The sequence below is a fragment of the Halichondria panicea genome, chromosome 12 (assembly GCF_963675165.1).
Source record: "Halichondria panicea chromosome 12, odHalPani1.1, whole genome shotgun sequence".
Lineage (NCBI taxonomy): Eukaryota > Metazoa > Porifera > Demospongiae > Suberitida > Halichondriidae > Halichondria > Halichondria panicea.
Genome location: NC_087388.1, coordinates 3,076,854 through 3,089,114, shown reverse-complemented (window position 1 = coordinate 3,089,114; position 12,261 = coordinate 3,076,854). Strand labels below are relative to the sequence as shown.

The 12,261-nt window shown below is 41.2% G+C and overlaps 1 protein-coding gene across 1 annotated transcript; it reads left to right on the top strand.

Moving 5' to 3' along the window:
* On the top strand, positions 1–12,169 carry LOC135344941 (splicing factor 3B subunit 3-like). The gene is made up of 23 exons (XM_064542231.1): positions 1–371; positions 507–583; positions 660–926; positions 1,025–1,342; positions 1,755–1,829; positions 2,671–2,774; positions 2,974–3,097; positions 3,186–3,323; positions 4,747–4,819; positions 4,993–5,144; positions 6,026–6,181; positions 6,550–6,705; positions 7,998–8,188; positions 8,442–8,862; positions 9,016–9,138; positions 9,435–9,644; positions 10,107–10,372; positions 10,492–10,564; positions 11,155–11,253; positions 11,369–11,512; positions 11,635–11,739; positions 11,790–11,885; positions 11,969–12,169. Exons 1-23 carry the CDS (start codon positions 146–148, stop codon positions 12,011–12,013), a joined length of 3,639 nt encoding a protein of 1,212 aa, XP_064398301.1. The 5' UTR covers positions 1–145; the 3' UTR covers positions 12,014–12,169.
* Positions 12,170–12,261: the final 92 nt, after the last annotated feature.

Sequence of the window (12,261 nt, the reverse complement as noted above, 5' to 3'; positions counted from 1 at the left end):
AAACGAACAGCTTCAAATATTACGATTAGCCAGGTGGCCACGTTGTGTTCTAATCAATGCTCTCCTTACCTGCCGGAGGATCAAGCCTGAAGTTATGATAATCTGATAACCCAAGCACATAGATTTAGTCTTTGCTAGCCCCAACATGCATTTATACTCACTCACCCTGCAAAAGGCGTCCACCATCACTCAGGCTGTTCATGGAAACTTTGCTGGTAGTAAGCAGCAAGAAATTGTCCTAAGTCGTGGAAAGAGTTTGGAAATTGTTCGTCCCGACCCAAATACAGGAAAACTTCACTCCCTCCACTCTTGTGACGTGTTTGGGATGATCCGGTCCATCATACCATTTAGACTCACTGGGAGCTCTAAGGGTACACATTTTTACAACGTTTATGAACGACACATTATAAATTGCTAGATCTGCTAACAAATTCAAAAATCACTGATTTTGTACGTGTAAATATCGTACACGTATGTATGTGTATCAGAGTCTGCTACTTTTACAGATTTCCTCATTGTTGGTAGTGATTCTGGGCGCATTGTGATCTTGGATTACAACCCTCAGAAAAATATGTTCGAAAAGGTCTGTGTATGTTTAATACTAGCAAGACACACTGTGTAGGTGTATGTGCAGTGCACTAATAACTAAACATTCACAGGTCCATCAGGAGACATTTGGCAAGAGTGGGTGCCGTCGTATTGTGCCTGGGCAATACCTTGCTGTTGACCCTAAAGGCAGGGCGGCCATGATAGGAGCCATTGAGAAACAGAAGCTGGTGTACATCCTCAACCGAGACTCTGCAGCCAGACTAACCATCTCCTCACCTTTAGAAGCACACAAGTCACACAATCTGGTCTACCACATGGTGGGAGTGGATGTGGGGTTCGATAACCCTATGTTCGCCACACTTGAGCTCGACTACGAGGTGTGTGAAAGTTAAAAATCAACATTATATGTTTGCCTGTTCCTTTGAAAATTGTGATGCAAAGCAATTATTTGTGCGTATGATCACTCCACAAACAGGAGGCTGATGGTGACCCTACCGGTGAAGCTGCTCAAGTTGCTCAGCAAACTCTTACATTTTATGAGCTGGACCTCGGTCTCAACCATGTTGTACGCAAGTACTCTGAGCCTCTTGAAGACACAGCTAATTTTCTGCTGGCTGTCCCAGGAGGCAATGATGGTCCCAGTGGAGTGCTCCTAGCCTGTGAGAACTACCTAGTCTATAAGAATTTTGGTGATCAGCCCGACCTCCGCTGCCCCATACCTCGACGACAGCATGATCTTGATGATGCTGAGAGAAGTATCCTCTTTGTGTCTAGTGCAACTCACAAAACAAAGGTACGCCACCACATTTTCTGCTGTACATTATACCAAGAAAAAGAGAGAGAGTATTGAAAAAAGCAATACCTTGCATCACATGTTTCAAGTAACGTGGGTTCCTGGCCGCCTGGAGCCATCACATGCCTCGTTATAATTATTGCTTATAAATTACCAAATTGTCATTGTACCATGCGTTACAGATAGGAAGCCATGTTACTTTCTGATGCAAAGTATATGCATGCGTTCAATATTCTTTCTCTTATTATGGACTCTCTAGCTGTATCAGTATGTATATAGTGTGCATAATTATAATAATTATAATATAGATATTTTTATGTTCATCTGTGTGTATATAATCTTTATATATGCTGGTGTCGATTTTTGAAGCTGTAAGAAATTAACTATTAATTTTTGTTTTATCTGACTACAGCACATGTTTTTTTTCCTGCTACAAACTGAGCAAGGGGACATCTTCAAAGTGACCCTTGAGACCGATGATGACTTGGTAAGTACCGTACAGCTAGAAATTTCTGTGGCCCAAAAATTTGCGAATTCTGCGAATGAGTGAGTAAACGCAGAAATATTATCCGCAAATGCTTATTAACCACGCCTAATTTGAAAGTTTAATTCGCAGAAATATTATCTGCAGAAGGTCTTTTTGCAGCTATTCGCAGAATTTTTGGGCCACAGAAATTTCTAGCTATACGGTATGTTAGCACTACGACTTACATTGTATTGTCAAATTCAGTAGGTACTACTTGTAGCTAGGATTGGCCAAGCAGTTTCAAGTGTTGGAGCAAAGTTGCACTCACTGTAAACAAGCTGTCGTAGCTAACAGTTGAAAAAAGTGTGCTGATCATGCATTGGCTACCAAACATGTAGTTGTTATGCCTCGACGCGCAGCTGCACGAGGATTACGGTAAACCTGTTGTTATCTATAGGACTGCTGTCCTTGTTGGTCATATCTGTAACAATAAAATACCATATTGTCTGTAGCATGTATACTAGCCTCGATTTCAGGCTCTCACGAAAAGAGAGCCTAGCTGGTACATGTATTCACTTTGCGCATGCGTGGCATCAATAATATAAAACTAAAGCACGTAAGGGTTAACTGTTGAGCATGTACGGTCTTCAATGGTTGCAGATGCCTGTCTTTTAGGCTTTCCAGCGCAGGAGTTAGTGAGCATATTGGAGACCCAATGAGAAGGTATCTTGCTAACTAGCTAATAGAATTTTCAATGAGTAAATGAACGGATATCAATTAATGTTTTCAAACCAAACTTAATGCTGATTATATACTGCTATGTTTTGTGGTTATTACAATGTGACATGCATTTCTACTCTAGGTGACTGAGATCAGAATCAAGTATTTTGACACTGTACCAGTGGCAGCATCGATGTGTGTGCTCAAAACAGGCTTCCTCTTCTGTGCCTCAGAGTTTGGAAATCAGTATGCTCATTAATATAATAAATTATATTCGTCTGGCAATGCACGTTTGTTTCAGTATAATCAATCTTTTCTACATGTATAAACAGTAGTGTTTATGTACATGCATTGGGATATACTGTTGCACATTTATTTCTTGCATGCCCTTTACCGGATTCTAACAGTTTGTTTAAAATAATGTTCTATTGCCTTTCTTTGCTAGTGCTTTGTACCAGATTGCCCATTTGGGAGATGATGATGGGGAGCCAGAGTTCTCGTCAGCCATGCCTTTGGAAGAGGGAGAAACATTCTTCATTGCCCCCAGGCCTCTCAAAAACCTTGTCCAGGTCTGTTATTATACATTGTTTAGTAGCTAGTGACTAGCATAAATGCCACTGCTTTTGTGTTTTTAACCGCATTTCATGTACGTTTCAGGTTGACAAGTTAGAGAGTCTTTCACCCGTAATGTCATGTCTTGTGGCCGACCTTGCTGCTGAAGACACGCCTCAACTCTATATTGCCTGTGGGCGTGGCCCACAGTCCTCTCTAAGAGTACTCAGGCATGGACTTGAGGTAAACTACATGTGGTGCATACACTGTAGTTGATTAAACCGAGCAGTAAAACTGTTTGTGTGTGTGACATCATGAACGAAGTCCCTGCAATGATAATAATGGTGTCCTTTCAAGGAATATGCTCTACATGATGTACATACACTGTATATATATCAGCTACTACAATGTACTTGGGTAGGAAATAGGTTTGACAATTCAGGGTTTCATCAAGGATTTTAAGTTTGGGGGGGAATTTTGAAAAGGAACCACGCGTTAGCGCGAAAAATGTGAGGTCACGCCCACTTTCGGTCACCGCACTCCCTATTTTGTTTGTTGTTGGTGCCTATAATTATTAGCGATGTATTTCTGGCAATGTGCATTGACAGGCAACTCCATGTAACTTGGTATGCTGGTATGAAATTGTGGACACCGTATGTATAGAATACTATAGAAACCACATGTATATACAAAAGCAATGGATATATTTGTAAGACTATAGGTGATGACCAATCATCCTAGCTCTAGCAAAGCTACATGTAACAAAAGACCGTGTCTAGATAATGTTGGGTATAGTACCCCTCTCTCCCCCTCCCCCTCTCTCTCTCCCTATCCCTCTCCTCGGGCCTATTTTCACTTCTCTTTTGGGGGGGAAGCTTTCCTCCCGCCCCCCCCACTAGATGAAACCCTGCAATTGGCGTAAGTGAGGATCGCCTAATACATGCCAGTAATGCCATCGCCAAAATTAATAGAATCGCCAATTATATTTTAATTGCCTCATTAATAACATTTTCCAAGTGAACTGACAAATGTCAGACCATAGCACAAATTGTCAGTCGAAATGTGAAGTCATTTTCGCTCGTAGGAATTCGACCATAATTATTAGCTACCTTTTCTTGCTAGAGCTATCACTTAAAGTACGTGTCTTGGCCATCCGTGAAAGTGCTACTTACAATTACAATTAAGGTTATTTTCGAGGCACTACATTTTTGTGGATTGCTCAAACTAAAAATTTTATTTTCGAGGATAGAGGTTCAAATGGTCATACCCCTACCGTAGAGAGGTCTTTAACCGGAAGTAAACCAATTTTGAGGCACTAAAGAAACCTCGTGCCTCAAAAATAACCAGGTAGCACTGTGATTCTATCACAAAATGGCTACTTCAATCAATCACAATTATGATATTTCCTGTTTTTATCTTATTGCACGAACGTTAAATTCCCGTGATAATTCTGCTCGGTCAATTTGTGCATGACCAAACGTTCGAATCTCTGGTCTATCTTCTAGCTATACTGATCAGTTTTCGTTGTCTGACTGTTAATTCGGAAATAATTATACAGACAATCATTGGTACATGTATATATAGCCTTTTTGCTGTTTAGTGTATGAGACAGCTGCAGTGGTGTCAGTATATGCATGTAGGTCAATCTGTGTACATGGGTGTGTAGGTGAGTGAAATGGCTGTGTCTGAGTTGCCTGGTAATCCTAATGCCGTGTGGACAGTCAAGACAAACATTGCAGGTGGCTATATACACACATGTACTTGTTTCTTCAGTGTGCTGTACGTACATGCAACATCTGTACAGTGCTTGTGAATAGTGTACCGTACTTCCTCAGTTAAATGTCAGTAAATGCCTGATTCAATAATGCAATAATGAGGGTTTAAACGTAATGTCTATTGTCTTCCCCTCCAGAGGAGTATGACTCGTATATTGTGGTATCCTTTATTAATGCCACCCTGGTACTCTCTATTGGAGAGACAGTTGAGGAAGTGACCGACTCCGGCTTCCTGGGGACTTCACCTACTCTCGCTTGCTCCAGGCTTGGTGAAGATGCCCTTATACAGGTGATTTTTAGCAGTCACAATAAGTACGTGTAGATACACATACATATACATCATGTGTACATGTATCTCGTTCTTATGCACAGCTCGTAGACTTTGAATTCAATAACACCCTAAGGTGACAATTCTGCGGTAGTATTACCAAGGGCGTAGAAAAAGAGAGAAGGCATGCAACAGCTTGCAAGCAAAAACTAAGTGGGCGGTGAAAAGTACAGTAAAATCTAAAAATAAAATTCTATTAATAGATTGTGTATATACAGCACTACATTACTACGGTCTGTGGCTTTAGGGTTGATAGTCAGTTGCATGCCCTCTCTCTTTTTATACGTACGCCCTTGGTATTATTATGTTTCCAAATGAGTGTGTGCTTGCTGATTATGTCCACTATGAAATTTATCGCTTTGATTGTAATCAGTAAAATGTACATGACACAAGTAAGATTATATTTTATGCTGTACCGTATAGCGGGTAAGTTTCGTGGGGTAAAAAATTCGTTCAACTCGAGAAAAGGTGGTTTTCGTGAGTAAAAATTTTGTTTAGTCTCGTTAGCTGCATGGCATTCCTACGTTCCGATAAGCCACGCCTACGTTAAAATTTCGTGGAAGTCAGCCTGCCCACAAAAATAACGAATATTTTACCCCACGAAAATTACCCGCTATACGGTAAAATATAACCTGTGAATATTTGTCACCTTAAGGTATGTTTGTATTGTCACGGTGCATGCTTTTTCGTTTTTATTGTCCCATGCACCATGTCATTGATTTAAACATGTACATTTAGTACCTGTATACGTGTAACATTAATTTCTTTGTTGTAACACACTAGACTGTGAAAGCCTGTGATACTGAATGCTTCTTGTGCATGCATATACTGTTACATTGTAGGTATACCCAGATGGTATTCGTCACATCCGTGCCGACAAACGTGTGAACGAGTGGAGATCACCTGGCAAAAGAGTCATTACAAAGTGTGCCATCAATGAGCGACAGGTGGTCATTGCTCTCAATGGCGGGGAGATCGTCTACTTTGAAATGGACCTGGTTAGCCTCACGAACCCACATTTGTCTGTGTATACGTGATTGAAAAGTTCAGGCAATGTACTTCGTTGGGAGTGTTGTATTCTTATTTGCACATGGCTGTATTGCATATTTAAATACACCAAAACCACTGTTAACAATAATTGTACTCGGCACTTGCTACCGATGTAACAATGTCTTACTCATGGGTCAGTTGCATGCCTTACACTTGCAAGGGAGTCATTGTGGCATCTGCATTGTTGGTTTTATTGTTTGATGTTAATTGTCACATGGTATGTGCATGTACAGGTACTCCCATTGTCACGCTTAGGATACTAGTGTTACATGTATGTTTATGTGCTGTGTATACAAATACATTTATGTGCCCACAGAGCGGCCAGTTGAATGAGTACACTGAGAGGAAAGACATGGCTTCTGAGGTGTCATGTATGAGCCTCGGCACAGTGCCCCCTGGGGAGCAAAGATCAAGATTCCTGGCTGTTGGGCTGACTGACCAGACTGTCAGAATCATCTCTCTCGATCCCTCAGTAAGTGCAGTACATTACCATTTTTAAACATGTACAACCTGGTGTGAATTTACTATCGTATAGCGGGAAATGTTCGCTCTTTGGCTCCAGAGCCCTCAGCAGAAATGTTCGTGGGTTTTAATAGTCGCGTTTCTTGGAAACCACACCTACCAAGAACTTTGCATGTAAAATACCGGTGCGTGGGAGTTTATCCCAGTTTAAACTAACTGCTCTGCCCTCGAAAAACGCAAAATTTTGCACCTCACGAAAATTTCCCGCTACACGGTACTTGTATATTAAGTGCAGTACTTGTAGGGTTATTTGCTTATGATTGTTACGATTGCTGTGTGGCTTACTGTAATCATAGATAGAGGAGAGAGGGATTGGAAACAGAAGTATCTTCGAATGAACATCCGCTTTTCCCCGTGGTTCAATAGAGGCTGTCTTTAGCAAGCCATCTATAAGGGGCGTGGCTACAAGGTAGCCAAGCTGATGCCTATTTCTACACATTGTGGAGAATAAACCACTAGCAGATGTGCTTATTCTGTGCAGATCAAATCTATTACCAGGACGCTTACATGTTATAGCAATCGAAGACCCTAAAATAGCACTTTGAAGCTTACTTTGAATGTTTCCTTTTACTGGGTGTGGTCAGTCATTAGCTAGTACCACACGTGGCTCACAGAATAGGCGTGTTATAAATTGCTGAAGGAGATAATGTCTCGAGAAACACAGCTTTCTTATTTTGAGCGAGTTACCTGGCAAAAATAGGACGAAAAGCGGACAGTTTTCAAGGCCTCTGTGTAGAACCAATATTAAATGGTCACGTGCACCACTTCCGTTTCCAATCCCTCTCTCTTTTATCTATGCTATAATCTACTCACGTACAATCAATCATCACATGTACTTACTAGTAAAAAAAATTGTGACCTCTTTAGATCTCCAGACATAAGAGCCTGTGTAGTTTCACTATAATATGAATGTACATGTCTGTCATGCCAATCAACCAGACATCAAAGCAATTCTCACAACTTGTAAATACCTCTTGGCTACAAGCAATGTACTTTGTAACTTACTCTGACCTTTCTCTGCCTCCCCTATGAATGTAGCAAGACATTTCTTCTGCCTCCCCCTATTATACATGTGAATGTAGAAAGCTGTAACTTAATTACCCTGACATTTCTTCTGCCTCCCCCTATTGTACATGTGATTGTAGGGAGCAGTAACTTACCTTTTGACTTTTTTCTGCCTCCCCTGTTATATATGTGCTGTGTTTTGTACTGTGTCAAGTATATTCCCTACCATGCCTACAGGATACCCTGCAGCCACTGAGCATGCAGGCACTGCCAGCTGGGGCAGAAAGTCTATGTATAGTGGAGATGGGAGGAGGGGGAGAAATGGGCAGTAGTGGTGGACTCTTCCTCAACATAGGCCTACAGAATGGAGTCCTCCTGCGTACTGCATTGGACTCGGTTACTGGAGATCTCTCTGACACCAGAACAAGGTTGTTAAACCACTGTTACAGCTGTACATGCTGATTGTGCATTAGTCTACATGTACATGACTGTATATAATTATTAGTCTTTAAGCCTTACATGTGTGTGTGTGTGTGTGTGTGTGCTGCGAACACGTACAATGTTTATGTAACGTTGGAAGGCTTTAGACTAACTGTCGATAGAGTTACTATGAATCTTTGCGGAAAATTTGTAAACATTCACTTTAAGTGCAACATAATTTTATATTATGTGGTTGTGCAGGTACATGGGTACTCGTCCTGTAAAGCTGTTTCGAGTGCTCATGCAATCCGCAGAGAGTGTTCTGGCTGTATCAAGTAGGAGTTGGCTCAGCTACAACTATCAGTCTCGATTCCATCTCACTCCACTCTCTTATGATGTCCTCGACTTTGCTTCAGGATTCTCCTCTGAGCAGTGCCCTGAAGGCATTGTTGCCATTGCCAGTAACACTCTGCGTATCCTCTCTCTAGAAAAACTAGGGGTTGTATTTAATCAAGTATCAACGCCCCTTCAACTCACCCCTCGTCGTCTCACAGTCCACCCCCCTAGCCGAACTCTGGTGCTGATAGAGACTGATCACAATGCCTTCACAGAGTCGTACAAAGCTCATCGAAAGCAGGCTATGGCTGAGGAGATGGTTCAGACTGCTGGTGACGAAGAACAGGTGGGTGCTGTCAATATTTATAAATCAGTGCATGTTACTGTAAACCATAGCAAAACAGCAGCTTAGTATTGAAGTATCGTAGGTGAAGCCTTGGCACATAAATTATACCTGTGTATCAGAGGTCTTAGTAATTGATTTTACTCCTCGGTCTAGGTTGCCGCGGCAGAAGCTGCTGAGTCATTTCTGTCTCAAGAGCTGCCAGAGACTATGTTTGGAGCCCCCAAGGCTGGTGCTGGAATGTGGGCCTCTTGCCTTAGGCTCATGCACCCCGCAGAGGTAAAGGAAAAGTGCATGCTTGTGCGTGTACATGTAGGTGGCATAGTATGATACTGTTTGGTGTACTCTTCAATTAATTTTGACTCTCTGTCGTAAGATTTCGTGCATACATATGTGAGTTGTACACAATTAATGTTGCAGGTTTCAAACTATTTTTTGTAGAGTGTACTTATGAATAGTGTGCTGTGTCTCAATGCACATACTGCAATGTAGATAATACCCTTCTAAAATCAGTTCCATTGTGTGAACAATATGGGGTGCGGTGCACACACAAGAACAGTTATTTATTGCTGCAGGGTCGAACCTTGGATTTAGTTCAATTTGACCAGAATGTTGCTGCATTCAGTGTGGCTGTGTGCACGTTCACATCACGTGCTGACACAGAGTGGTATGTGGTGGTGGGTACAGCCAAAGACATGATGCTCTCGCCCAGGACCAGTTCTGGTGGTGCACTGGTGCTCTTCAGGCTGAACCCTGATGGATCCAAGCTGGAGCATGTGCATACTGTGAGTGTAATCATGGGAGTACTAACTCCTATATCATGTCTAAATCATGTCTATTCAGTACGTGGACACTGTATAGTCAGTACTGTCAATGCACATGTATATACATACTTACCAGTCTACCTATAAAGTGTTAGACTGCTACACAGGTGTACCAGCATCATGTACTGTACTTGTACTGTACTTAGTAGTGTATTTCCCACGACCAACAGATGTCTGAGGCATAATTTATTTAAATATTAATGATTGTCTTACAATACTTTTTCTAGTGCCCTCTTAAGCTTCATACATGTAATAATGATTATGCTCCAAGTAGTGTTCTCTCAATTACATAGGTTTTATGGTACAGAATTGTGAATCTTAGTACGTCAGCTACTTCTCATTGTGTTGCTCTTATCAATTCTGTAATATTTTTGAGAGATTTTCTATAAATATAACCTATAAAGGTAGCTTGTTATCTACTAGACTCCGCTTGATGATGTACCTGTGGCGTTGGCGCCCTTCCAAGGACGCCTACTAGTGGGAATGGGCAAGCTGCTGAGGATATACGACATTGGGAAGAAGAAAATGCTGAGAAAGTGTGAGAACAAGCACCTTCCCAATCTGATTGTGGACATACAGACCATGGGCAACAGAGTCTATGTGTCTGATGTACAAGAAGCGGTTCATTTTGTACGCTACAAGGCTGTTGAGAATCAACTTGTTATCTTTGCTGATGAAACCTGTCAAAGGTCAGCATCTTGTTTCCTGGATAGTGTTGTACCCTTTGCTTGATTTTCCTCTTAGTGTTTGTGTGAAAGGTATCACTTTGTACTCGAAGTTAAAACTATTCATTCACACACATGTGTAGATTTATGACAGCTTGCTGTGTGCTGGACTTCAACACAGTGGCTACTGCTGACAAATTTGGAAACATATGCATTGTAAGGAATGCTGGAAGTGCATACATGCTCTCACATGACTAACTTACCTTTATTCTAGGCAGGGCAGTTTGTGAGTGGATACTCTATTAATTGTTCTTGTGCAGTAACCACTAATTGTTGAGAGGCCCCAAATCCTTTGCATGACAACACAATACAATACACTACGTACACCTGTCGTTATTGCTGATTAAATTTGTTGACATGACCACACTGTGCTTGTCATGCGTGTAAGGAAACCATTAATTCTCAATGCTGGCATTGTGTTATATATGTACATGTTGACCAGTTGCGTGCTTGTCATGCCGTGTAAGGAAACCGATAATTCTCAATGCTGGCATTAGTGTTATACATGTATAATTATGTGCATGTTGACCAGTTGAGATAGTGCCAATTGACTAATGGAGCGACAGCATCAACTATATGTGGCTGCAGGTGCATGTGGCTGTTGTAGTGCTTTCGTAGTAGCCATGTCAACCACAGAAGCATGTGTGTTTTTCGTTCAGCAAGAAAATTCCTGCCAGTATTAATATGTTCTGTGTACATGCACATTTGCCCTCTATACTGTTTCTCTCTGTACTGTTCACTTGTAGTCACGGCTTGCTCCTGATGTTAGTGATGATGTGGATGAAGATCCAACTGGAAACAAGGCGATATGGGATAGAGGGATGCTTGGTGGTGCATCTCAGAAGGTGGGTGTGTAGAGATATAGACTCCGTGCATGAATACTGCTTACACTTCATGTTGCTATGTGTTACAAATTATGTGCACATGTGTACAGTGCTCAGATAACTATCAATTGAATAGGCGAATGTTATCTGTTCGTTCCACCTGGGAGAGACTGTGAACACCTTGCACAAGACCACCTTGATTCCTGGTGGTTCAGAGCTCTTAGTGTATACCACTCTATCAGGAACTGTGGGCATGATGGTACCATTTACTTCTCGGGAGGTATACATGTAGGCATTGACTCAATGTAGACAGTTATGTTATTGTGTATTCAGTGTTGCTGATTTCAATTTCCTGTTTTTTTTAAGACTGTTAATATTATTGTTGTCTTTGATCTACTCTAGGACATAGATTTCTTTCAACATCTTGAGCTACATCTTCGGAGTGAACTGCCCAGCATGATTGGTCGTGATCATCTTTCTTTCCGCTCTTTTTACTTGCCTGTGAAGGTACATTATATGCTGCATATCTATCCTTACGTCTTCGTACACCATTTTAGAGTGTGATTGACGGAGATCTGTGTGAGCAGTACAACTCAATGGACCCTGCCAAGAAGAGAGAAATCGCTTTAGATCTTGATAGGACTCCTAACGAGGTGAAAAGAGGGACATAATTACTCATTGCTTGTTGTGATGTGAAACCGCAAAGTATAATTTTACTTCTATATTCCTTTGTTAGGTTTCAAAGAAGCTTGAAGATATCCGCACACAGTATGCGTTCTGAAGCTTAAACTTTGATCGCCCTAACTTGATTAATGTCTTTTCTACCTCTCTGCTACATGTAGCTACTTACTTGTATAAATTATTTCTCTTTTTGAAATGTAATTGTTAATTTGTGATACACATGTGCATACAAAATTAATGATATCCGGCCATCATGCGTATAATCATTGTGTAGCTACTAGATTGTTGGTTTCAAGTAATTATTGCCACAAGTGTGATAATTATGATAATTAATAATAATATTATCAT